Genomic DNA, 26,420 nt, shown 5'->3' on the forward strand with positions numbered 1-26,420 from the left:
CTGTCTGTCTGTCTGTCTCTCTGTCTGTCTGTCTGTCTCTCTGTCTGTCTGTCTGTCTCGCTGTCTGTCTGTCTGTCTCTCTGTCTGTCTCTCTGTCTGTCTCTCTGTCTGTCTGTCTATCTGAGGAGGTCAGACTGGCTGCTTATGCTCTTTTGAATCCTTCTTAAAAACATACTTTTATTAGCTTTCACATGGTTTGTGGCTTAAATTAAAGTTGTATCTTTAATGTCACTTCTTAAAACCTTTTTATATTTATATATTACTATTTCTCATATGTAGATCCTTTTGCTCAATGTTTGCTATTAGACTGGCTTTAATTGTTTGGCTACCATTTTTATTTTGTGTTGTAAAGCACCTTGTACCTTTGTTTTGACAAGTACTATAGGAATAAAGTGTATTATTATTATTACTAATTACTGACACATTTCCAGGAGTTGGAGAATGATGTGGGCTTCCAGCAGGCAGTGAGGACGAGTCATGGAAGAAGACCTCCGGTGAGTATCTGCTATAGTGTCACTAGTTACGTTTTAGATTCAGATTATGACTGCAAAATCAACTGATACACGATGATATATTACTACACATTAAGCTAGCTACCCATCAGTAAGATTTAAGACGAGCCCCACCTTTAATAGCTCAGCTGCAACAATAAAGTGATGAACACATGAATGCTTTGAAGATTATAATACAGTGATGTAATAAACAATATGTGTGATTCTGAAATGAGCCATTCTGCATATTGAGTGCTTTTACTTTCAGAACTTTTCATTTTATATTTTAATATTACTTTTGTACTTTTACTTTGGTAATGCAGGAATTTACTTGTAACTGTGTATTTCTACACTCTGATATTGCTACTTTTTTTTTAAAGTACTGTACTTAAGACTAATTTTGAGGTACTTTTGTTTGTAAAAGTGTGTGAGTGATTGAGAGAGAGACATACAGATACAGGGAGAGAGAGACAGAGACAGACAGACAGGAGGATAAAGTACATCCTAATTGCACTAATTAGTTAATATTAATGATAAGATGTCATGTCTTTAATTATCCAGATGACTGCCAAATTTCCTGGCACTGCCATCGGAGCTCGGCCTCTAGCGACTTCCTTTGGCGTAAGTACAATATGACACGGAATAATTCACAATATATATAAATTATATTTTCAGGTAAACGTGCCTATATTATTTCACCTGTCTCATACCTTTTGTTTCATGAAGGCTCGGATCCCTTTGGCCTCTTCAATGGGCCGACCCATGACTGGAGCTGTGCAGGTGAGCAGGATCGATGGACCCGCATGGTTATTTAGCGTTAGTTGACAGATCTCACTTACTCAGTGCTTCATGTGGAGTGATTTTAGATCAATATCGGGTTCATTGTAGGTTTTATGAGCACATGCATTTAATCAAAGCTCAATAAGAACCTGCCAAACATTATCAATCGCTTTGTTTTTGGGAAGAAAATTGTGAAAAATTAAGCAAATTAGGAAAAAAATCATGATATATTTTCAACAACATTTGCTATTTTTAAAATATGACAGGATGGAGCAGCCCGGCCGATGACTTCCGTCAGAGCAGCAGGTTACACCTCCCTGACCAGAGGTGAGTTATGTTATGTTATGTTTAGACTGTGTCTACATTGTGGAAGTTAATCTTTTGTTTCTAATCTTCATAAACTCAAGGACGTTTTGCAGTTTGTATTAGCCTGAGCCTCTATGTTTATCTCTAGGAGTGTAACTATGCAAACAATAAAGTATGGTATGTATTTACAGGCTCCACCTTTGACCCTCTGGGTCAGTCCAGAGGCCCGGCGCCTCCACTTGAAGCAAAGAACGAGGACACGTGAGATCAAACGTTATTTATTACAGCACCTTTCATACATGTTAGTGCGGTTCAAAGTTCTCCTCAGATGACTGTCAAGCTGAAAATAAGACAGAACGAGTCAAAACAACAGAAGACAAAAAGCAATAAAGCAATATTAAAATTTAACAATTTGAGACCAATACACAACATGGTACAAATGTAATAAAATAACATTAAAAGCTATAACAGTAATGGTACTAAAACTGCGTGTAACAAAATCTAGTTTAATAAAATTAGAATCACAATTTTCAACTTAAATACAATTAAATAAGTCTAAAAATAGATAAAATACAATTATAAAATGTCTATAATGTCTAAAAAATGTCATTAAAGCATTCTTGATCAATGCCTGGCTGAATAGGTAGGTTATTAGTTTACATTTAAACCATCTTAAACTGTTTCAGTGTTTTGTTTAAGATTATATCTGCATCATTTAAGATTAGGTGTTTGATCTAAAGATGCATATACAGTCAGAATAAAGTATATAATTGTTACATACAAAGAAGCAATTCATATTACAAGGAAACACGTCTCGCAATGGAACTAAAAATAATTTATTCATGGGTAACATATTATATTTTTGACTACTACTAGCTAATAAATCAAACTGGTATTCTAATATGTATTGGAACACGTTTTTATTCTCTCCAGTGTACATTTAAGTCTGAGAGAGTAAAATGCTTCAGCCGCTCTTCAGATAAAAGTGAACGGTCTCTAATGAGCCGGTGGAGGAAGCCTCTGACGCTATGGCTCATTGTTTATTGTTTCTGTGGTCCTGCAGGCCCGAGGAGAAGATCAAGATCCTGGAGAAGAAAGTGAACGACCTGATAGAACAGAGCTGCATGGCCCAGAGCGTTGGAGCTTTACAACTGGTCAGACTCTGTCAATCTTTAACATCCTGTTTGGTAGAAGAAATGTCTGTTTGGATTTGGAGAGAAGGGCCTCCGAGTGTGGCAGTGATTCATTTTTCTGTGTGCTCTTCAGTCTAAATCTTACATTTTCTACCAAAGTCATCACTGTAATAAAGCTTCTGGCTCACTTGCCTTTAGTTGCCTGTACACTGAATTAGACAACATGTAGGGTTTGTAATTCATCTTGAAGTGCAGCAGAAACCCGTTCTAACCAAAGCATTCAAATACCTTCTTTAAGATGTGTGTCTCTGCTGTAAATGTTCTCTCACTGGTGTGTTTCTGCAGGCTCTGGACAAAGCCAAAGAGGCCGGGAGGAAGGAGAGAACCCTGGTGAGACAGAGGGAGCAGTCCGGCAATGCAGACCACATCAATCTAGACCTCACCTACTCTGTAAGTAATTACAGTTATCATTTTAACATATATCACAAGTTGTTCCAGTGTCTGTAGATAAAAGGAATGTAAACTTCCTTCACTCTTCACTCTTTGGAATATCCACTCGTTAAGCCTGGTTTTTATCAGTTACTTAAAGGTTTAATCTTTCTGCATTCAAATTTGGTGGTGCTAGAGAAATGCTCTTACAGTTTAATACAGTAAGTTTTATTATGATTTGATTTAGAAGTGTTGAACGTGTCTGTCGTCACCAGGTTCTGCTGAATCTTGCCAACCAGTATGCGAACAATGAAATGTCCCCAGAGGCCCTAAACAGCTACCAGGTCATCGTGAAGAACAAGATGTTCAGTAACGCAGGTGAGCAGATGTCTTTAACCTATGGCTGCCATCATGAATCCACTGAATTATGAAGGCAGGACAGAAAATCCTGTGATTTCATATTTCACGTATTGTACTCAAATAATGTCACTTCCGTCACATTATCTGTTGTATCAGTTGTTCCATTGCTGTGGTTTTCCCTCAAACTACGTCTGTGCTGCTCCACCAGGCCGCTTGAAAGTCAACATGGCCAACATCTACGTCAAACAGAAGAGCTACCCGAAGGCCATCAAGTTCTACCGAATGGCCCTGGATCAGATCTCCAACGCGCACAAGGAAATGAGGATCAAGATCATGCAGAACATCGGCGTGGTCTTCGTCCGCATGGGCCAGTACTCGGACGCCATAACGTCCTTCGAGCACATCATGAGCGAGAGCCCCAACATCAAGACGGGCTTCAACCTCATCCTGTGCTACTACGCCATCGGTGACCGGGAGAGGATGAAGAAGGCCTTTCAGAAGCTCATCTCAGCTCCTCTGGGCATCGACGACGAGGACAAGTACATCCCATCTAATGTGAGTACAGTGACGTTTATTTATGTAAACTTATGAAACATTTATGGAACAGTTCGTCTTCCTTTTTCTCTCTTCGTGGGGCTGAACCCAATAGTTCGAAGCTTCATCCATAACGATGACATTCAAGTTCTAAATCAATCGTTTGACGCTTTTCTTCTTTTTGCATTTATTGTGTTTGCAGCTAATATTATTAAAATGATACTGTTTTTTTAGAATTAATCCAGTGGTGTGATCCAAACATTTCCATTAACTCCAGAGAGAGCATTGTGAAGTCCAAAAGATAAATTCAATCATTTCCAAAATTCACAACATCTTTTTATCCAACTAAACATTCTGCTTTGATCTTTATTTGTTGGCGTTTAACTTTTTAAAAACAGTTTGCTCTCCCGCTCGCTGCCAAAGGCAGCTGACGAGTTATATTCATTAAAGAAAGTTGATTTAATAAAAAAAGACCAACTTATTTAATCCGATTTTACTTTCTGTTTTTATGTGTTTACTTTTTATTCTCTTTGTGTTTAGAACGTGTTCTGTTTTACTGTAAAGCACTTTGTAACGGTGTTTTAAAAGGTGCTATAGAAGTAAAGTTTATTATTATTAATACTTAATTTAGTTTGTCTTTGTAGGGTGATTACGTCATAAGCGTCTCACAATAGCTTTTTGTCTGGCTGCTAGTAATAGTCAGTTAATTCAATATTCCTAAAATCACAGAACAATATTTAGAGTGGTATATAAAGATAAAATAAGAAGCCTTCAACGTGGCTGAAAATGCTGCTGATTATTAGCTGAACAAGATGACTGATGATCTGTCTCCTCGGACCTCACCAAGAATAACCAAATCAGTTCGGTCAATTTACAAAATTACTCTTCACAACTGAGTCCTGAACCAGAATACTAATATTCAAAGGAAAGCGTTGAGGATTGTTGAACGTGGCTCCTGTAAGAACCATCTTAATGTAAATCTCGTCCTGTCTCGTCTCTCAGGATGACACAGACTCAGGTTTGGTCATCGAGGCCATCAAGAACGACAAACTTCACACGATGGAGAGAGATCTGTAAGAAAAACGTCACACAAAACACTCGGAACATGATCTGTGCCTCGTCCTTCTCAGCCTGATGTTGTTGTTTTCTCTCCGTGTACTCTACACAGAAAAGTCCTGACTGAGAAGTACATCATGACGGCGGCCAAGCTCATCGCTCCGGCCATTGAGACTTCTTTTGCCACCGGATTCGACTGGTTTGTTTTGTTTTTCATATCGCATCTTAACACCAGAGGGTATGTAACGTACAGCAGGACTCCGGCTCCCTGACAGAAGCTCAAAAACATGATGTTCAAGCTGCTAACTGATACGTGGGTCTGATTAGAGAGCGTCTTTCTGCTGAACTGCATGTTTCAGAAGGACGGAGTGTCATTGGATGTCTTCAAGTGTTTTCCCTTCATTCCCTTTATCAGATCTCAGATTTTCCTGTAAAGTCAAAAACAAAAACGCACAATAAACAATGTTAAAGATTCATTTATTTCACTGACTAACTTATACATTTTGTATCGCGATTTCTTTTGGCCATGACGATCTACAAATATGAGGCGAAAATGTGATATTGTGTCACTTGTCAAAGATAATCAGATAAACTCATCAGCCCCATACGAACATGTCTCTACAATATTTAAAGCTACCACGCAGCTGGTTTATTGGTCACATTGAGATAGAGTTAATAATTACATGTTTTTACACGTGATACATTAAATGTTGCACGGTTCATGTGTTGGTGTTTGTTTTAGGTGTGTGGACATGGTGAAGAGCTCTCAGTATGTCGAGCTCGCCAACGATCTGGAGATAAACAAAGCCATCACCTACCTCAGACAGAAGGACTTCAACCAGGTGAGTCTCAGCGGAATTAAAGGGCCATACCACTCAATTTGTTATTATTATTATTATTATTATTATTATTATTATTAATAATCTCGCTCCTTTAGTCTGTGGTTCTTGCCGCGGTATCGCTCAAATATTTGCCACCTTGTTATAGATTTGATATTTGAGAATGGAGTTGTAAAGCCAGAAGTTCAACACAATTATGTAACGTGAATGCTTAAAATGTAAAACAGCCGTTATAAATGATGATATTACAAAAGTGTAAGTCAGTTACATAAGAGACCGAAGCAGAAACGTGTTGTTATGAATCTGAACCTGGAAAGAAGTAGCACATTTCATACAGACTATGTACCTCAAAGTGCTGTACATTTAAAAAGAAATGCAAACAGAAAACCTTCCTTTTACAGGAAGGTTAAAATAAATATAAGTGGTGGAAGAAAGCATGCATTTTACACCTACATTTTAAGTATAATTAATAAATGTCAACAGATGAATAAAAACTGGAAAACATTTTATATTTGAAATGAAGGAGAAAGAAAGTTTTTACAGACCTAAAATATGGATGATCTGGTCTTTGTTTAATTTTTGTCCATCTTTTTATTTCCTCACCATTGTGTTACCGTGCGGTTATTGACCAGCGTGGTTCACGTTTGTCTTTGTTTACATCTGATGCTGTTTCATGAGTGTGCAGCATCACTCTCGTTCTCATTGCCCTCCGTTCTCTCCTGCTTTTGTCTCGTTTCCTTCCCATCTGCATGCCTAAGGTTGAGGTATGTGTGCCTTCTGTTTATGTGTTCACGTTTAGATTGTTTGGTTCTTTTTTCCTCCCTCACTCCCTTTGCTTTTTTCCAAATAACGGCTCTGCCGAGAGAAGTTGGAGAAGCAGTTAATGGTTTGAAAACCCACAAACCAGGAGGGAGAATCTGTGTGCAGAGAGCAAATATTTAATATAACGGTTCCTTCTTTAACAAGAGCAACTTTGGTTAAAACTGCAGCAGCCAACGTCTGTGGAATTATTATTATTATTATTATTATTATTATTATTATTATTATTATTATTATTAAGTAAATACAAAAGAAATTATAAAATAAATAATCATATCAATAAGTTGTGTAAAATATATAAATTAACCAGCAATTTGTGAAATAATTGAAGAAATTATTAAAACTAAACTATATTATTCTGAAATTTAATTTCATCATTAATCTTAATAATAACTGAATATTATTTTAATTAGTACTTTATTTAAAAATGCCCCTTTTTCTGTCTGGTTTTATTTAATCAACACATTTCATGTTTAATTTCATAATTACACATTTTAATCATATCATTTTACATCACCATTGTCACTGTGCTATCATTAAAATATATATATATATATATATATATATATAAATAAAATTTAATTAATTAATCAGGAAGTCACATTGAGCTCGATCCCTCATTTACAAGTGAGACCTGAGTAAACAGGAAAAAATAATAATTAAAAAGGAAATTAAAAACTAAAACAGTCACAATCAGCTGAACCTCTAGCTGATCTTTTTACTTCCTCTGTCGGTGTGTTTCAGTCTACTCTGTAAATGATTTCAGACAAATGGGGCAAAATATCAGAAGTCTGTCTACAAAGATGAGTATTTATTAATAACTTATGTCGTGTGAGCAAGTCCTGAGAAACGTGTGTTATAAGTATAACGTCTAATGAGACAAAACACATTGATGGGTGCCATGTGGAGTGATTGACAGCATCTAGATGTTTAACGTTAGGTTCCCTTTGTATTTTAGTAAAGCTAACTTTCAGCCGTTCACAAACTCCGTGCAACAGCTGCTCTTGAGAAGTGATATTATAAAAAAATAGAAAGTGACAAAGGACGAAATAACGTTTTACTATAAAGAGTTAGTCAATTCACAAATTATTATTGTTTTGTATATTTGTGTCTATGTGTCATAACTATGAGTTTATTTAATTGATAGTGAACACTTTGCAGCTCCATATATACGTCTGATGCATGTGTGTGGTGCTTTGATGCTCTTCATAGACGGTGGTCGTGGTGCAGCTGTAGTGCAGCTGGTGGTTTTAAAGACTTATTGTTGTGGGATAATCTCCCCAGTATATAATGCATGTACAGTGACATAACCACCAATCAAATGTGAGGAGTTTTATTTTACAAAGCCGATATGTATCTCTTTAGATTGTGATTCACTTCATGGTTTATGGTGTTTCTTTGGTCTGCTTTATATACTGTCGTTTTTAAAATATACATGACACAATATGTTATTTACTAAAATAAAGAGTATTTATTAAAGGTATGCCAGCTCAGCTAAACTCACACTAAACACGAGAAGCTTCGGTTCACGTCATGGTTTGATGTTTGATGTTTGTAGGTGTTTTACATACTGTGGAAGTCAAGCTCGTACTGAACTTTACAGTATTACTGTCCAGCTTTTACAGCTTTTTATCGTGTGTTGATCAGGCGGTGGAGACTCTGAAGACATTTGAGAAGAAGGACAGCAGAGTGAAGAGTGCTGCAGCCACCAACCTCTCTTTCCTCTATTTCCTGGTAAGATCCTCTCATTGGTGAATTTAAAAGTGGGGTTGGATTTTCATTTTCGAAGCTTAAAACCCTGAATTAGAATAAATATTACTTAAGTGCTCAAGGACACTTCAGCACAGTTGATGTCTGATCTTCCACCTGTTCCAGGAGAAGGACTACGACCAGGCCGACCGATACGCCGACCTCGCCATGACCGCCGATCGCTACAACCCGGCAGCACTTATCAACAAAGGCAACACGGTGTTCGTCAAGCAGGACTATGAGAAGGCTGCAGAGTTCTACAAAGAGGCACTGAGGAATGATTCCTCCTGCACCGAGGCCCTCTACAACCTGGGTAACGGGAAGTAGTGCAGTGGTGGATAACGCAGAGGTCAATTTATAGTATAGTACCCGTAAAGGGATAGTTTGGATTCTTTTAAATGGGGTTGTATGAGGAGTACCAGCACGGGAGTGTACTCTATATTCACAATGTTTTCACCACCTTCTCTTGCTGTTATTGCTCTCTTCAAAGAGACTTCTTTGACAAAAACAATCAAGAAGAAAGAAACTTCTTATCGTGTCAGACCAGAGTTCATCTACTTGATTGACAGTTTTTGGCCTCTATATCCACTCGTCCCAGGTCTCACCTACAAAGGACTGAAGCGTCTGGAGGAAGCTCTGGAGTGCTTCCTGAAGCTCCATGCCATTCTGAGGAACAGTGCCCAAGTCATGTACCAGCTGGCCCACCTGTATCCTACTAATAAGAACATGTGACTGTGTTTGTGTGTACAGTTGCACATCTGTAGATGTTTCTGGGACGTTCTTCCATTAAGGGATTCAAACCTGTCCATTCCCATGTGAGCGTCTGTTGCTCCTTGACTCACTGGCATCATGTATGAGCTTCTGGAGGATCCCCAACAGGCCATCGAGTGGTTGAACCAGGTCTTGAGTGTTACCCACACAGACCCCCAGGCACTGGCCAAACTGGGAGAGCTCTACGGGGCCGAGGGGGACAAGTCCCAGGCTTTCCACTGCTACTACGAGGTACCACAATATTTTGCGTACAAGTACATCCCGCCTTTCTCCTTATTCTTCTTCTTCTTCTTCTTCTGTTGAGTTTCATGGCGGTTGACTTCCATAAGTGTTGCATCAGCGCCACCTGCTGGACTGTCCCTTGCTCAATCTATTCCAGCATTGCCATGGCGTGTGTGAAAAGACTGCAGACGGAAATGTTCCTGAATGTGGTGCATGTGTGAAGAGTAGAAATCACTGAAAGCTTTATCCCAGTAGTTTACCAGGAACGACGTGTCTCTTGTGTCGCCGTCCAGTCCTTCAGGTACTTCCCCTCCAACATCGATGTGATCGAGTGGCTCGGGGCTTACTACATCGAGACCAAGTTCTGCGAGAAGGCCATTCCGTACTTTGAAAGAGCCACGCTAATACAGTAAGTCACCACCAGCTATAGTCATTTAGAAGGGAATAACAAACTTGTGTAAAGTTTATGATAATTGCAGCAACTGGCAGTTCAGACCCAAAGTAAGGCCAACAAATTTGAGAGTATTTTTAAGTTAAGTTCATCTTCAGAAATATCTCAAGTTCAAGTTGTAGTTTTATATAAACACATATTTAGGACCAGAATACATACCCAGACCTCTGAGGTCTTCTGGTTCAGGTCTGCTTTCTGTCCTCGGTGAAAAATGAAACGTAAAGACGCAGCGTTCAGTTTTTATGCTCCATATATCTGGAACTACGCTGCAACGCTCACTTCTTTTAAATCCTGATTTCATTTAACCAAATCATTTCTATAAATACGCTGTAACATTCATTCCTGTGTAGCTTGGTTTCATTTTCTATTCTCTTAACTCTTTAATTACTGTTTTTAATTGCATTTGAAGTTCATTTTCTGGTTTCTTTTTTTGCTTTGTCTCGATGTTCTCGATGTTTTATGTCAACAGCTTTGAATTGCCTTGTTTAAAAACGTCTGTGCTGTATAAATAAACGTAATAATAAACTAATACATCTTAAAAAAACGACACTAAAAAGTTGTGCAGTCAAATGCGATGAAATGCATCTATAGGTATAATAAGGATCAATACGATTAAGACAATAATAATGAACGAGTTATTTAGAGTGTTTGCGGTTCAGTGATCTAACCGTCTGGAGGTAAGAACTGTTAACGATGTTATTTCTACACTTTTCGGACACGATGAAGTGATTCGTGTCTCACTACATCTTGTTTTGATTTACGTCTTCTTTCATCAAACACGAAGCTTGTTCTCATCTGGAAGTCGTTCTTTCTGTTCTTGAACAAAGACGTTGAAGCCTTCCGGCTGAATTCAGAATTGATCTTTTTTTTTTTTGAACTACCGATCTCTTCCTCATGAGGAGAAGTCATCGCAGTGCAGTGTGTTCGTACTGACTCGATGTGTTTCTCAGACCCACGCAGGTGAAGTGGCAGCTCATGGTGGCAAGCTGCTACAGAAAGAGTGGTGAGGATGATTCTTGACATATTTCAAATAACATTTAAACTTCTATTCTCAGTCAATTTGAGACTGAACAGTAGATTCATGAACTCGTTTATTTGATGAAGGTTTGTTCTGATCTAGTAAAGTTTAGTTGTGTCTTCACTGACTTTGAGGAGGTAAGTGTGGAGAAACGGCAGTTTCAGAACTATTGAACGAGCAACGAGCTCAATTAAAGTTATAAACATAAATCTGTTTTCTTTTCTTTTCCTCACAGGAAACTACCAGAAAGCTCTGGAAACGTATAAAGACATTCACCGCAAGTTTCCAGACAATGTGGAATGTAAGTCATCCCGTTCCTCACACGACTTTAAACAGACGACGATGGATTGACTGATCAGAGTGTGAAGGAAATACAAATGTGTTTGTGTTTGTCCAGGCCTGCGTTTCCTGGTGAGGCTGTGCACAGACATGGGGTTGAAGGAAGTTCAAGAATACGCCACCAAGCTGAAGAAAGCGGAGAAGATGAAGGAGATCAGAGAACAGGTACATCGCTCAGTTTGAGTTGATTGAGTGACTGGTGAATTCAAACCCCAAAGTCACTCAACAACACAAACACACTAACTGATGGAGGCAGCGGTACACCAGCAGCATCTGTGTTCTGAGAGGTAGAACCACTGTTTCTGTTGATGCAGTCTGGTGTGTTTGGTGAGTCCGAACTAAAATGTGAACTGTGCCTTTAAGGATCAAAAGCCTTATACGAGCGACCTAGTTTCATAAGAGGAACTTAATTAGGAATTCATCTGAATAATGTTAACATCACGCAGCCTCGTGAATGACTTGGCGTTGGTATATTACAGACCTGTAGTGAGCTTTCCTTAATGACCTTTTGCTCACCGATGTCTTGGCGTCCTGTCGTCTTTTCCTGGACAAGAGCACGCTGATTGAAAACATGTGGGGTCCTTAAAACGGGTCAGTGGTCACTGCAGCTCCAGGAGTGCATGAAAAACATCTGTATTTCTCCTCTTGTTGATTTTCCACGAGTCTAAGCATGTTTAGAGGAGAGCGGACACTTCATATGTGATGCACGGCTGTTTAACACATGGCTGACACCTGAATGGGTTAGATACGTGGCTCTGTTATAGAAAGCCAGGAGGATTATTACTGTATTCTCTGATGGTGGAACTGAAGCCTGTGTTTTCATTATCGATCAAAACCCAGAATAGCTCGAGACGTCTGCATGTCCCTCGATTGGCGAGCACAGTTTGCTTGTATCTGATTGGTTTGGACACTTGTTACATCACTTTGCTCTATCTACTATAGTAAAACACTGACTGTGGAGAAGAACCTCATACAACCACACTACTAAACATCCAAACTATCCTTTAAGGTCCACACCCAGAATAGATGACGGGCCGGTGGGTCCGGGGTCAGTCAGGTTGTTGAAGAAGGCGTGATTCAGAGAAACAGAGCCGTGTGCCGTCAGAGCCGGGAACGGCTGAGGAGCACGAATTTGTCAAATCACAAACAGCTGCTCTTAAATCAGCCCGGAGAAAGAATCCTGCAGAGAGCGGCAGAGAGGCAGACAGAGCCAGAGCGCTGACTCATCAATCCCAAAATGTTCCAGACTGAACTGATCCTGCTCACAGAGCAGCACAGTGTATGAAATGATGAATGAGAGAATGATTCGCATTATGTTAAATGTCTTATTTTACCATGGAAATTCTATCTACCTAACCTATGGAAGTCAAGAGAGGCAAGTGAGGAAAAAATATTTTCTGTTATTTTGTCTATTTTTAACTTAAGAACAGTTGGAAAAATGTTTTACCAGGATAATCTTTTTAAATTCATTAAATTATTTGTTTTTATTTTTATCCAAGAATCATTTTTTAAATTACTTTTTCTTCCTTTTCATCTGTGAAAACGGGTTAAAAATAAATCTAGCAGGTTATTTAATTTTTTTAAATTGTAGTCAGGATTACTTTTGAACGGTTGAAAGGAAAGTGTTTGTTGTTTTAATACAATTTTTATCCACAAGAGGCTGAATTTCCTGGACGGGAAGATTAAAATACATTTATATCCAAAAGAAAGACTAATGTTACATAACTTGCTCACACATTATATCTGTACTTTGTGTTTAGAGTCCATGGAGACATTAAACCTCACCTGGAAAATAACAGGAATGCTTTTAGTCCTCAAGAACTTTGTAGCGGTGCACTTCAGCCTCTTGTGGCCGAAATGAGTACTACAACAACAACAACAACAACAAAAAACGCTTTCACTTCCCAAAACTTTTGGTTTGACTTGTTGTCACAGATGAAATAAATATGAAAGGAATAAAATGTTTTTTTTCTCACTTGCCTCTCAAGGCTTCCGTACATTTCTTTGTTTTATTATTTAAACATTGTGTCTCCGTCTTTGTTGCTAACTGCTCATTGCTGAGGTGTACACGCGACATTTACAGTATACCTGTTTTCTCAATTATTAAGGTCAAATTCCACTTGAATTTTTATTTAAATGTTTCTGCTCAGCTTTTGTTTCTAAAATAGTTTTGGACTGACTTAATTAATGAGACACACATGGAGAGACTAAAAGATGTCTCCAGAATCCAACAGTCTAGCATAAAATGTGTTTTTATTCACCACAGAATCCTGATCTGATTAAAAACTTTATAGCGTAAAGAGATTTTATTTAAATTAAAACCTTTTCATTCCTAATCCCTCCCTTCTTCTTCCTCCTCTCTTCCTGCAGAGGGTGAAGTCGGGGCGGGAGGGCAGTGCCAGAAGTCGGCGAGAAGGAAGAGAAGGCAGCGCCGGCAGTGCTGGTGAGTCTGTCGTCACCATAATACCACCAACATACAAAGATCCGGCTGTGTGTCGGTCCGGAGGGTCCGGAGGGTCCGGAGGGTCCGGTGCAGAAGTAATTCATCTAAAAGGTCTTCAAACATCTGGGGAGAAGTGTGGACTTTAAACATCAGCTCTGTTTGGGACCGTTGTAAATGTGTCACAACGTTTTTAAAATCAAGAGCTTAAAGCTAGAATTGTGCTTGTTCAGGTTCTGATGTTTTATATTGAAAAGTAAGGCACATCTCAGGAGACATGGGGAGAACATATCATAGATGGGTGAACTATTTCACTCTCCTAGGACCGAGGGACCGCGAGATGCGCTGACTAGCTAGTTCTAGTTCATGGTCTGATGAGCAGGAAAATCATCAAATTCAACGCCCGATATTGTTATTTTCTAAGCTACTGTAGCGGTCATCAGGACTCTAAATGCAAAACATATACGTTTTGCGAAAGAACGCAAAAGGTTTTTGGAAGAACCCAAAAGTTTTGCATGAGAACTCAAAAGTTCTCAGGAGAACCCAAAAGCATTTCTCTTTATCTATTGTTTTTTTTCTGCCATGTCCCCTCAGGGCCTCCGTAGAAAAGGACTTGTAGATTTTAAAAACAACATTTATCATTTGAGAAGTTAGATTTGGTTGATTTTGAATACTGAAGTATTAAAAAACAGTAGCATCAGGGCTTTAAGTGTGTGATACTTTATTTATATGTTGGTGGTTTAAGTCAGAATCGAAGCCTATAATCAACACTTCCTGTCCGTCATCACCTCTCTCTCCTGTCTGTCGTCCACACATGCTGCTGGACAGCAGGCGTCTCCACTCCGGTGCTCAGCTCTCCGAAGAAGGCCGGCGTTATTCCGGGTATACGTCCACACACCACTCCTCTGTAGTGTTCGGGTTAAAGTGCACGAGAGCAGCTGTTGTGGGATTGTGGATGTAAACGTTGACCATGGAGCCTCATCCTGCTGTAGGATAAGAGTATTCAGTAGCTCCAGCAGGAGGGAAGTCTTATCACTCCTTCACTACAGATACACAACAAACACACATTCTCTCAGACTGGCTGCTTCAAAGTTGGCTCATCGGCAGATTTCTAAACGCAATCCAGACGAACTTCCAGAGCTGCCAAAAGCTGTAAACGAGGTTCAGCTTTTAGCTCTCTCTGTTGTGCAGCTGAGTCCTTTACTGTAGTTAAATATCTGCATCATGCACCTGCTGATGTGAGCTCAGCCTCACCCTGCCAAGACTTCCATTATTCCTCCACGTCCAGATACATTACATCAGTGACACGTCAACCTTGTTTTCCATTTAGTTTCGTGCTGCCAGATCTGTAGCTGGGTGGAGCGTGTTTGTATCCTTTCCTATTGCTTCTGACACGTTTTGAGTTCAAACCCTCTTCTCACTTTGTTACGGCTCATCAGAGATGGATGTGAAAGCAGGTGAGAGAATGAAAGCTGCTCTCAGCGCTCTGTCATCGCCTCTTGTTGCTGTTCGTGTGCAGTGATCTTTATTCCAGCGCTGTAATCTTTCTTTCTTTCTTTCTTTCTTTCTTTCTGCTCCTCCGTCTCTTCCGGCTTCATCTGTTTTCTCTCTCGTGCTTCCTGTTTGCTCTCCAGAGTCTAAACTACTGAGTCCACTGTTGGACTCGGGGAGAGGTACGTAAAGATTGTACTTCTGGACTCTGAGATCTGCACACACACACACACACACACACACACACACACACACACACACACACACACACACACACACACACACACACACTAGAGTTTACTTGTTTCATTCCAACAATGTCTCATTTGTTGCCGTCCGGAGTTTTAAACGTTTGTGATAAATCTAGAATTTAACAAAGTGAGAGTTGGTGATATGAATATTTAGTTTAAATTAGCATTGTGTTGTTTTCTTATTTAATCAATCTGCATCAGTGATGAACTAAACTCTCTGCATTGGATCTCATGTTCATTTATTTATTTATTTATTTTCAGACAGAAGGTTCATTTTAACCGTTAGATTGTTCGACTCATTTTCATTAATTCTGTATTTTAATTCTCCATTAGAAATGTTTAACGTGATGATTCATGAGAACACAACATGATAGAAAACGTACAAATACTCGATACTTTACTTAGGTACAGTTTAGAGGTACTTGATCTTTACTTCAGTATTTCCTACTTTATACTTCTACTCTACTGCATCTCAGAGGAAAATATTATACTTTTTACTGCACTACATTTGTTTTAATACTTAAGTTACTTTGCAGATTTATATGATTAATACAAATTAATTGATTCAGATCTAATAAAATGATCGGAGCGGCTTATTCCTTAAAAGAGCATTTGATTTATTGATCGCTGTCGGGATGAAATAAGAATTTAAGAAATATAACAAAATGTTTTTGAAGATGATAACCAACCCTAACTTTAATGCAACAATAATTATAAACCAATAATAAGATTCTGAAAAGGGCCATTATGTTTTGATGTCAATATCTTTGTACTTTTCTTTGACTACAAGATTATTTTCTCGTAGCAGAGTATTTCTAAACGTAGTATTTGTATTTTTACTTGAGTACTTCCTTTACCCACGAAGCACGTTCATTCCTTCATTTAAGAAGAAGAGAAACACCCTTTCACTGGCTTTACATCAGTTTAGTAACGTTTTTATTTTATAAAGGTACTGCATGCGCACGATCATACCTTGTAAGGAGTTAATGCCACTGTGTCTGACCGACACATCAGAAGTGGAAAAGTTTAGTTCAGAAACTTTAAAACACCTGAACCTGCTCCAGAAATCTCCTGACAGGCAGCTGTGATGTTGGGCTGCGATCAGTGTTTACTCTGAGGAGGAGGAGGAGGAGGAAGCGGGGGAGGGGAGGAGGAGGAGGACGAAGGGGAAGAAGGGGAGGAGGAAGGGGGGGAGGGGAGGAGGGGAGGAGGAGGGCGGGATCGCTCAATCTTTCAGATATTTGAGTAAAACCTCAAGTGCACCTGAGAGTTTTCCCTCTCTTCTGTGTGAAGTGAAGTGTGAGTCCAGTTTGTTTTTGACTTTCTTCAGTTTTTCTCCCCTAACTTCTGGTGTTCTTATTCTCTCTGTGCAATAGCAGTTTTCAAAATGCTTTTTCCGAATACGTTTGAGCATGAAAGTGAGTTTCAAAAGCCAGAAAGTTGAGTCATCGATATCGATCCTCGTCTCTGAAAAGAAAAAAGAAAACTTCTGAAATATTATGACCCGAACCATTTCACCTTTAATGGTGGAAACTGTTGCACACGATCATTTCCATGTCTGGCTTCCAGCCCGTCGTGTCTTGACTCTTGTGTATTATAAGAGAGAGAAAGAGAGAAACCAAATCACCGCTGAGTCCAGGAAAAGGAAAGTGTCTAACGTGTTCCGGCCTCGTGAGAGATGATTCTGGATCCTGTTTTCCAGCTCTCTGCCGTCGCTCTCCTCTCTCTCCTCGCTCTCCTCTCTCTCCTCGCTCTCCTCGCTCTCCTCGGTTTCCTCGGCTACCTGGCAGCCAGATGTTTGCCGCTGTTGAGTGTAATCACATCTGTCCTTCAGCTCACTGCAGCGCTGCGTCAGCCCGACATCCAAACCTGCAGCACAGACACCAGATAGTCTTGCTCAACGGCTCATTTGGAAAATGGAACTGAAATTCTGAAACTCAAACCACATATTTGTGTTTGGAGTATAATTGGACATTTAAATAGTTTGGTGTGAGGCTGATCTGTAGCGTACTTTTGGTTATAATTACCAATAAAGTACGAGCTACACCCCCCCCACCCCCACATACACACACACACACACACACACACACACACATCAGATAGTTAGTTAGTTAACGAGCCAGAGGAGGAGTCAAAATACTGTAGATACTAAATGTTCACCTTTATTTATTTATTTCATTCATCTTTACAAAATGTATAAAAAAGGAAAAGATCAACTTTAAGTACCCTGAGGGGGAAACTTTGTGTCCTCGACACAGACGAGGTTCTAGGTTCTAGGTTCTAGGTTCTGTTTGGCTGGTAGACCAGTGACAGCAAGGTTAAATACTTTTCATACTTTTCCTCTTAAATATTAAAATCTCCAACAATGATTCAGAAAGGAACCAAAAGAAGACCAGAAAGACCCAGATGCTGCTGCAAATACTGGTTTTAATATTATTATTATTCAGTGGGTTTTACGTCCCATCTAATAATTTGCATTCTATTTAATATGATTTTATCGAGTGGGTTTTATTTTCCATCTTTATGTCTATTTTCCTTTATTTTAAAGCACTTTGTGCTGCATTTGTATGAAGTAAAAACATATTTTTTATGTTTAGTCTTGATTTTGTTTACTTTGTATCATTATCACCACTTAACGTCCTGTCTGGAGAAATACTGCATTATTTATATTTTATATATTTAAATATGTTAGACAAACACATCCTGTTTGAAATTTTTGTGAAAATGTGTGTGTGGCGCTGTGTGGGTTCGTCAAGACAAAACACACACACACACTCAGACGTTTCATAACGTCCTGTCTCTGTCTCACATCTCCACCATGTTGACTTTTCACAGTGTGAGATAAAAACGTCTCTCTCAGTTTGACCTCCGTGAATCTTCGAGTTCTATTAGTTTAAAAATGTGTTAAAGATCCAAAAGTCACGAGAGTTTCTCACGCTTTTATCTGCCAGCTGGAGGAACATTTAAACACCTTTCTTTACTGTCAGAATCAGCTAAATATACTCAATAATGTGCTTTTTAAAGCAGTGGTTCTGAGTGTGTGTTTGTGTGTGTTTTTGCAGACAGCGGCCGCAGCAGCAGCAAAGGAGAGCGGCTGAGCGCCAAGATGAGGTCACTTCCTGGTTCCAATGAGCCCTACGAGGCCAGCAGCCCAAAAGAAATAGGTGAGGAAGCACGGTTTCTCTCTCTCTTCCCTTCTGTGACAGATTACACGATACAAGCTGCGTCTCACCTATTCTCCCTTTTATCTGTGAGCCGTTTGTGTTCTTCAGTTTCACTTGAACCACCCGTCTCACATATTCACATATTCACATATTCACATATTTACATACTAAATAAAGAGAGAGAGAGACGAGCCACTTCAGCAGTTTTGATGAATCTTGCGTATTCTTGTTGTTAGTTGGTGTTTGGCTTTTTGTTTTTCTTCGCTGATGATTTAAATATAGACTGTATGGAGCCAGTAGTGGAGATGAAATGCTGCCCCTGATATGTGTGCCCCTGCGTTAAGAAGCTCTCGCTGCTTTGTGAAGACATTTGAAGACAGATATGCTCTTAAACTTCTAAGATCGATAACGGGGCTCATGACTTCTGATAAAAGTAAAATCCTCTCGTGTGCAGATGCGTCCTACGTGGACCCTCTGGGGCCTCAGATGGAGAGACCGAAGACGGGGGCCAAGTGGCGCGTGGAGGACGACGGCTTTGCAGACGAAGAGCTGGGAGACGACCTGCTGCCGGAGTAGCTGCCGTCACTGTCGGGACGTTTGCTCCTTTGTCACAAAAAGCACAAAAACAAAGCGTTTTATACTCTTCAGCTAAAAACACACGACATACATGTTACAGGATGAAGACCTCAATGAGGCTCCACTGACTCTGATGCTCCACTTCTGAGTCCAGAGGTCACATGGAGTGAATTTTAGCATTCTGGATTTATTTTCCACTCTTTCACTTTGAATGACTGAAAACAATCACAAAGCAGGTTTTAACCTTTTCTTTGGATGTGTTTACATTCATATCTGATGAAGTGTGTAGAGATCGTAGATCTTTCTGGACAAACTGTTCCTCTCGAGGAGGGAAACAAGTTCCTCTCACACAACAGTGTGAACGCCCCGAAACACAAGGCGGCATTTAACCGCAGCTTTTTAGTCACGGAGCCAAAAACAATGAAAACATATCGCTGTCGTAATATTTTTGACTGTGATGTATGTTTCCATGTGTGTGTGTGAGTGTGTGTGTGTGTGTGTGTGTGTGTGTGTGTGTGTGTGTGAGCCTTCTGGAAAATCCATCAACAGATACAACTGACTTATGTAATCCGTTCTTTCCACCCAGTTCCTTTTTTACATTTTGTACTTATTTGTGGTTCACTATTTATTATTGTCTTTCTTTGTCGTTTGTTTGTATAATTAAAAGAGAAAATATTTTACATATTCAAGAAAGAGTCTGTTTGTTTTTTCTAGTAGAGAAAGCTCACGAACAATCTGAGTTATTAATGTCGATTATTTTAATGAGGCAGCAGATTAAACCGAAGATTAAGTGGAGAATAAATTGTATTAACTTGAGCTGTAAATGTCTTTTTACTTTCATTTAAGGTGACGGGAGGAATGGAAAGACTAAAAGACACATTCACGTTCTTTTAGCATTTCAGAATGATTTGTGGTTTGACCTCGAAGTGCTAGATCTTTGTGACACTAGTTGACCAGAGCTGGATCCAGTTTATCTGTAAGTGAAGAAGACTCTGGTGTGAAGCCAAGATCCAGCAGCGGAGCGCACTCAGCCAACAGTCTGGACTTCCCACTCCCGTCAGGAGCTGCGTTGCCTCTTTTATTACCGGGGCTGGATGTTTGTAAGTCAGGAGTTTATCTGTCGGTGCTTCAGTTTGGTTTAGACTCGTTCTGAATCTCACTGTTCCAAACGCTTCCATCGGGTTTTACGCACACGTTGGGGGGAGAAAAGCAGGAAAACTCTCCGTTCTCTTCTGAAGCTGAGAGCAGCAGGTGTGCAACTTCTAACTCGGTAATTATTTCTAATTCTGAGGCAATTATTAGTCCTGGCTGGGCAACACTGTGGACGCGGTTTGCCAAAATGTTTCCCTGGCGGCGCGCCTGTGCCCGGGTGTCCCAGACAGGACTCAGGACTGTTTGCCTGCCGCGGACTCTCCAACATTTCACTGGATTATAACCTGTTAACGGTAAAGGCTGTGTCGTTAACGGAGGAGGCCACTTGTGTTCTGATAATCTGCAGGTCGGCTTTCAAAAAAGGCAGTGAAAGGGAGTGCGCGCGCACAGAAACGTTTTTTCCGTGGATACACGCATTTTGGCGCAACGCCGTACCGAGAAGCGCTCCGTGATGCCGCATCAGACCCGCGTCCTGCTGCTGCTGCTGTTGCTGCTGGCCGGCTGGTCGTCCGGGGCTCCCCGGGTACGAAAGAAGGCCAACAGGACCCGGGCTTGCCTGGACCTGCCGGAGGAGATCCTGGAGCAGATGTTCGGGCGGCTCTCGGTGGGAGTGATGAGCGCTTTCCATCACGCGCTGCAGCTGGAGCCGCAAGACAAACTCAACCTGACTTGCCCGACCACCGCACGCTCCCCGGCCGGCAGCAAGACCCGCCTCCCGGTCAACCTGCTCAGCATCTCCCCCTGGGCCTACAGGTGAGAGCAGGTGCAGCGTAAAAGGAATAATATATAATATAATATTTTGCTAGAAATGTGCAATATTTCATTTGCATTGAAAAACATTTGTATTCAACTTTTACATTTCCAAACATCTTTCGGATTTGTAAACAATAGTTTGGGATTTCTAAACAGAACTTTTGGATTTCAAGTTTTTCAAATTTTCAAATAAAACTTAAATATCAGATATTTATTTTACTGTTTGATTGAACAAAGACACAAAAGTAACTCCACAGAGAGCTGGAGGAAGAAATCAGCTTATGACCTTAATTTTTTTTAGGATCTCATACAACCCGGCCCGGTACCCCCGCTACATCCCGGAGGCGTACTGCCTGTGCAAAGGCTGCCTGGTCGGCCCGTACGGAGAGGAGAGCGACCTCTACCGCAGCACGCCGGTCTACGCTCCCTCCGTCATCCTCCGGAGAGCGGGCTCCTGCGCCGGAGGCCGCCACTCCTACACGGAGCTCTACATCTCCATCGCTGTGGGGTGCACCTGTGTGCCGCTGCAGGAGAAGGAGACGGACGGCAACCAGAGTCTGGAGAGACCAGAGCCCAAAGCCGGACGCCTCGTCTCTGCAGGAAAGACGACATGAAGGAAGCCGGGCTGTATAGTCCTGATACGTGTTCTACACCTGATCCACTGACGTGACGTTTTGAACCATTTGAGGAGTTCTATCTGAAGCAGAAGCCCCTCTAACTGCATCTGCATGAAAATATGGACCAACCAATAGAATGAAATGCCTCGTTATTAATCAATGATCTGATCAATGCTGCCACCTGCTGGTGTATAAAACTGCAAGTTCATTCATTACATTGTTCTGACACACTTTAATAACTTGACATCAAAACAAATATTCCAGATCATTGTTTGTAATTCTCAAACTCAGTTTGCAGGTAGTTGTCTCACTTCATCATTTTACAAAAAGAAAACGCTTTTATATTTCCTCGTTTCATATTCAGGATGCAGCGCCTCGTTGAAGACATCCCAGAAACCAGCTGGTGTTATCAGATCATTAAAGGGGGAAAATAAACACCTATAAACTTTATTCTTCCCGCTTCTTTGTTTTTAAGGAACAGTTGCTTCTGATGAGGCATCACACAGGAATCCTTAAGTTAAATGTGATGTTTTAAGGTCTCTTTAAAAAGCATTTCTATACATTTTAAGACCTCATTGTCACGTCGGGTTCCAACAGGTTACACCAGCGACACTTTAACCTCTCGAGCTCTAAGCCTATTCTAATACCCATACTGAAAGTATCTTTGCAACCACAAGGTGTATTTGAATAATGTTGGTGTTATAATAAAGGGAACACTTGTGAGATTAGTTCAGACGTGTAAATATCAGTGTATATGTTACTGGTTAAGAGTAAATGAAGATGGCACACAGCACAAATGAAAAAGTTTCAGGTTCACCTAAAAAAAAAAAAAGAAAAAAAAAAGCTGATTATCTTTGGAATGATGCAGCTGCAGGTCTAAACCTCTCCCAAATCATAGCACAACATGTGAACAGTCTCTCTGCAAAGGTTCACTCTGATAAAGTGAAGCAGAACAAAGTTAGAGAGGTTTAAGTACAGAGAGTCCAGGCGAGGTTTCAAGTAGCACACATGGTGCCAAAATGTGCTCAAATGCACATTTTGGAAACCTGTACTAAAACCTCATGTACCAAACTACATATTTCACTTGTATATTACTAACGGTGTTCAACACATCAGTTTTTGGCCTTTTTTGTTTTGGAAAATTCAACCAGACCTTAGCAAACTGTAAAAACACGTAAAACCAATAAACTATTTACACAATCCTCCATTATGCCGTTACAATCTGTACACGTATGAGGTCCCAGGACCTCACATCGGTTCAGGGAAAACTCCCCCAAAAAAAAACCCCTTTGAGGGGAAAAAAGGGAAGAAACCTGAGGGAGAGCAACAGAGGAGGATCCCTCTCCCAGGATGGACAGAACTGAAATATGTCATGTGTACAGAATGAACATCATAACAGAGTTACAACACATTCAATGCATATGACAAATGATTCATAATGAGAGTACAACTACCAAAAATAACAGCAACAGTGGGTATAGTAGAATCATTATGATAATAAAAGCAGCAATGGTATTGGCAATACTAATAGCAATGCAACGAATAATAATAACAGCAGTAGGTGTCGGGCACAACCAGAGTCCAGATAGAACCACGATCCATGGAAACCTGTGAGGAGAGAAAGCACAGAGACTTCAGAAAAGGAGCAAAGTTAGTAATGTGCATTGATGGTGCGTGAATTCTTACCGCAATCTAGAATCTCCTTGTGCAAAGGCTGCTTGAAAATGATGGATGGATGAAGGAGAAACTGAGCCGTACATGCACTCTAGAATCTACTGGAGGTCTTGTGGGTGAAGGGGTTTGTCTGGGTGGGGTCCGTCCATCAGGAAGTTATTGTCCAGTGTGCCACAGCTGGAAGCAGTTCTTTTTGGAGGTGAGGCAGAGAGGAAACATACACTTACTGCAATGAAAGGAGGTCTTCACCCGTGGCATTCCAGCCTCGTGGCACCTCTTGCAATACTTTCTGACCTCGTTGTCGAAAAGCATGGGCATGCAGATGGTGGAGGGGCGGGGGCGGGGAGCGGTGGCTGCTGAGCCTTCAGCAAACTCCAGCATCTCCTTGGCCAACTGCTCCCTGAAGGTCTTGTGGGTGAAGGGCTTTGTCTGGGTGGGGTCCTGCCTCAACTTGAACAGCTCCTTGTGCAAAAGATAACTGTTCACAGCAGCGATGTCCACAAAGTGGTAAAAGAAAGTCTTGTACCACTTCATCGTCTTGTGGCGGACGCTGTAAAATCCGATCAGTGCATCGGACAAATCCACACCCCCCATGCTGTGATTGTAGTCCACGATGCTGTCCGGAACTGGTATGGACTTTTTTTGCCACACCCCAGCCTCCTTCACCTTTCTCCTCACCGTCTGTCCACTGTAGGCCTGATGCACTGTGGAGCACATCGCTACCTCTCTCATGTCCATCCACTTGACGAAGAGGAGGTTGCCACTCCGGATCCAACGCATGTCCCCCCTCTCAGCCTTTCTGGGCAGGTTGTTAGTCTGGGTCTGAGGGAAGCCAGTTACATGTTTCCTGATGGTCCCACAACAGCCGATGTTCTTTTTGGACAGATCAGTGAAGAGAGCGGGGCTCGTGTAGAAATTGTCTGTGTACAACAAGTAGCCGCTACCGAGGAGAGGGAAAGGTAAAAGGTCCATCACTGCTGAGTAACTCAGACCGCGGCCTGTGGTGGACTCACTTTTACCTGCGTAGACAAAGAAGTTCCAGGTATAGCCTATCGATGAATCAGCCAGCACAAACAGTTTGTAACCCCACTTCGTGGGCTTGTCCTTCATGTACTGCTTCATGCTGATACGGGCTTTGCTTTTGACCATCCGCTCGTCAATGGACACATTCTGGTGCGGCTGGAAATGGGCTTTGCAGGCGGTCACCATGTCCGTGTAGAGCGGCTTGATCTTGAACAGCCGGTCGTACTCAGCGGTGTTCCTTTTTTTGTCGTTCTCCTCGTCCTCCTCTGGGTCGCTGAGGTGAAGTGACCACAAAATGGACTCAAAGCGGTTCCGTGTCATGCTGTCACCGGGGAACTGGAAGTTGTACGGACATTTCTTCCTCCAGTAGTCAGACCTGTTGTGGACCGTCACAAGGCCAGTGAAGATGATGATGGAGAGGAATATGTAAAAATCCTTCACCGTGAGCACTTCCCACTTCAACCCAGCTTGCTTTCTTTTGGCAGCGTTGGCATTCGTGTTGTCAATGATTTTTCGGACAACAGACGCTGAAAAGAAAAGCTGGAAGAGGCTGATGGGAGACCATGCTCTGGTGGTGTTGAATGTGGGGCCTGGGGTCCTGGCCGGCTTGAACCTGAGAGGGTCAGGTTTGATGCACTCCTCCTCTCTGTCATGCCACCTGTCCCCCTCCTCACTCTCTGGAGATGCCAACCTACTCTTTCCACGCTTGGTAGCTGGAGCAGAAGCTCCCACAGAGGAGCGTCCTCTCTTCTGCCGAGTGGTCGGGGGAGGTGTTAACGACTGGGTGTGTAGAGCCGTGGGGGGAGGGGATGCTGCTGGCTGTGGGGGCCTTGAAGGTCCTGGGACACGGGCAAGGGGTGGCTCGTAATCCTCATCACTGTAAACCAGAATGTGGAAGAAAAACAAATGTATTCATTCAGTGGTCTGGTTCTGAAAGTGTAATACATGTAAAAGCAATAAAGTGGTATAAATACACACACTGTGCTGGGGAGCACGGGAGCATGCACACACACACACACACACACACACACACACACACACACTATACAATCTGACCATAAAACCCTTGCCCTGAGAAAGCTAGATAGATAGAAAATTCGACACCAATAAATCGATACATAACATTTATAAGACGATCATACCTTTCCGATGATGATGATGATGGATGATAGTAATCCGAGTCACTGCTGTCCGGTGTGTTGTCGGAATGCACGAGGTCTTCTTCGTGTGAGGACGAATCATGAGGACAAACATTTCCAGGGTCCTCCAGCATCTCCTGGACTTCCTCCGTAGGGACATGCGTCTTCGATCCTCGTTTCAACATCTTTCTCAAAATAAATTTCAACTAATTAGTGAAAAAATAACCGTAAAAGTTACACACGCGACGCTAAATCAAGATGCAGCTGCGTGCTGCAGGTCACTCGTGCGTAATGGCGCATGTTCTACTCTCAGGCCAAATCCCAATGTCCCCCCTTACGGGATACATCCAAAGTCTCTGATTTGTCATTTCCTCTGTCCTCGCATGGTTTCATTGCGTCTCTCCATGCATCCCTGGGGGGAGGGACTAAGGCGCAAGGAAAGGACACAAGTGAGCGAAACGGGGATGCAATTAAGAGACTTAGGATGTACCCACGGACCACGGACTTTGAGGCCCGCTCCCGCGAAGTCCGTGAGGGTTTGGGGCTGTCCCACTGTTAAATCGTCAAGTGTTTGAGGCTCTCTTGCAGACATTTTGAGCCCTTTCCGTAAGTCAGCATGGTATGCTGACTTAACCTAAGGGAATTACCCACAAATCATTGCAATGTGACGTTAAACACGGGGTAACCGGTGGAGCATGGAGACATAAAGAATCAGAACCGTTTATTGCCATGGTATGTTGAACATACAAGGAATTTGACATGACGGGAGGTGCAAATATTTAACAATCAACAATCAGTGCAAGTAAAAACATATTTAAATTTACAGAGAGATATAAAATAAAG

General features: G+C 41.3%; 3 protein-coding genes across 6 annotated transcripts in view; 2 read left to right on the forward strand and 1 right to left on the reverse strand.

The window, feature by feature from the left end:
* The window catches only part of ift88 (intraflagellar transport 88 homolog), a 20,256-nt gene extending 756 nt beyond the window's left edge, over window positions 1–19,500 (forward strand). Inside the window, exons 2-26 of one of the 4 annotated variants that reach the window (XM_031873953.1) lie at window positions 432–494; window positions 1,053–1,112; window positions 1,218–1,271; window positions 1,538–1,598; window positions 1,769–1,838; window positions 2,641–2,731; window positions 3,056–3,160; window positions 3,415–3,517; window positions 3,708–4,054; window positions 5,036–5,106; window positions 5,202–5,288; window positions 5,832–5,931; window positions 8,395–8,481; window positions 8,623–8,809; window positions 9,095–9,203; window positions 9,348–9,498; window positions 9,783–9,898; window positions 10,891–10,943; window positions 11,194–11,259; window positions 11,356–11,462; window positions 13,668–13,740; window positions 14,566–14,619; window positions 15,372–15,410; window positions 18,542–18,643; window positions 19,098–19,500. In XM_031873953.1, coding sequence (XP_031729813.1) covers window positions 432–494; window positions 1,053–1,112; window positions 1,218–1,271; window positions 1,538–1,598; window positions 1,769–1,838; window positions 2,641–2,731; window positions 3,056–3,160; window positions 3,415–3,517; window positions 3,708–4,054; window positions 5,036–5,106; window positions 5,202–5,288; window positions 5,832–5,931; window positions 8,395–8,481; window positions 8,623–8,809; window positions 9,095–9,203; window positions 9,348–9,498; window positions 9,783–9,898; window positions 10,891–10,943; window positions 11,194–11,259; window positions 11,356–11,462; window positions 13,668–13,740; window positions 14,566–14,619; window positions 15,372–15,410; window positions 18,542–18,643; window positions 19,098–19,219 — 2,478 coding nt within the window. In that variant the 3' untranslated portion in view covers window positions 19,220–19,500. The remainder of the gene's footprint in view (window positions 1–431; window positions 495–1,052; window positions 1,113–1,217; window positions 1,272–1,537; window positions 1,599–1,768; window positions 1,839–2,640; window positions 2,732–3,055; window positions 3,161–3,414; window positions 3,518–3,707; window positions 4,055–5,035; window positions 5,107–5,201; window positions 5,289–5,831; window positions 5,932–8,394; window positions 8,482–8,622; window positions 8,810–9,094; window positions 9,204–9,347; window positions 9,499–9,782; window positions 9,899–10,890; window positions 10,944–11,193; window positions 11,260–11,355; window positions 11,463–13,667; window positions 13,741–14,565; window positions 14,620–15,371; window positions 15,411–18,541; window positions 18,644–19,097) is intronic. The other 3 variants (XM_031873955.1, XM_031873956.1, XM_031873957.1) reach the window with 3 other exon arrangements.
* A 99-nt stretch (window positions 19,501–19,599) lies between these two features.
* On the forward strand, window positions 19,600–22,401 carry il17d (interleukin 17d). Its single transcript, XM_031873958.1, has 2 exons — window positions 19,600–21,124; window positions 21,426–22,401. The coding sequence occupies exons 1-2, from the start codon at window positions 20,823–20,825 to the stop codon at window positions 21,736–21,738; spliced, it is 615 nt and encodes a 204-aa protein (XP_031729818.1). The 5' UTR covers window positions 19,600–20,822; the 3' UTR covers window positions 21,739–22,401.
* Window positions 22,402–23,571: 1,170 nt separating this feature from the next.
* Window positions 23,572–25,940, reverse strand: LOC116397988 (piggyBac transposable element-derived protein 4-like). The gene is made up of 2 exons (XM_031873940.1): window positions 25,581–25,940; window positions 23,572–25,315 (listed from the first exon to the last, which is right to left on the reverse strand). The coding sequence occupies exons 1-2, from the start codon at window positions 25,760–25,762 to the stop codon at window positions 23,572–23,574; spliced, it is 1,926 nt and encodes a 641-aa protein (XP_031729800.1). The 5' UTR covers window positions 25,763–25,940.
* Between the last annotated feature and the right edge of the window lie 480 nt (window positions 25,941–26,420).

This window comes from Anarrhichthys ocellatus, unplaced genomic scaffold, assembly GCF_004355925.1.
Source record: "Anarrhichthys ocellatus isolate YVR2014 unplaced genomic scaffold, GSC_Weel_1.0 scaffold77, whole genome shotgun sequence".
In the NCBI taxonomy this organism is placed as follows: domain Eukaryota; kingdom Metazoa; phylum Chordata; class Actinopteri; order Perciformes; family Anarhichadidae; genus Anarrhichthys; species Anarrhichthys ocellatus.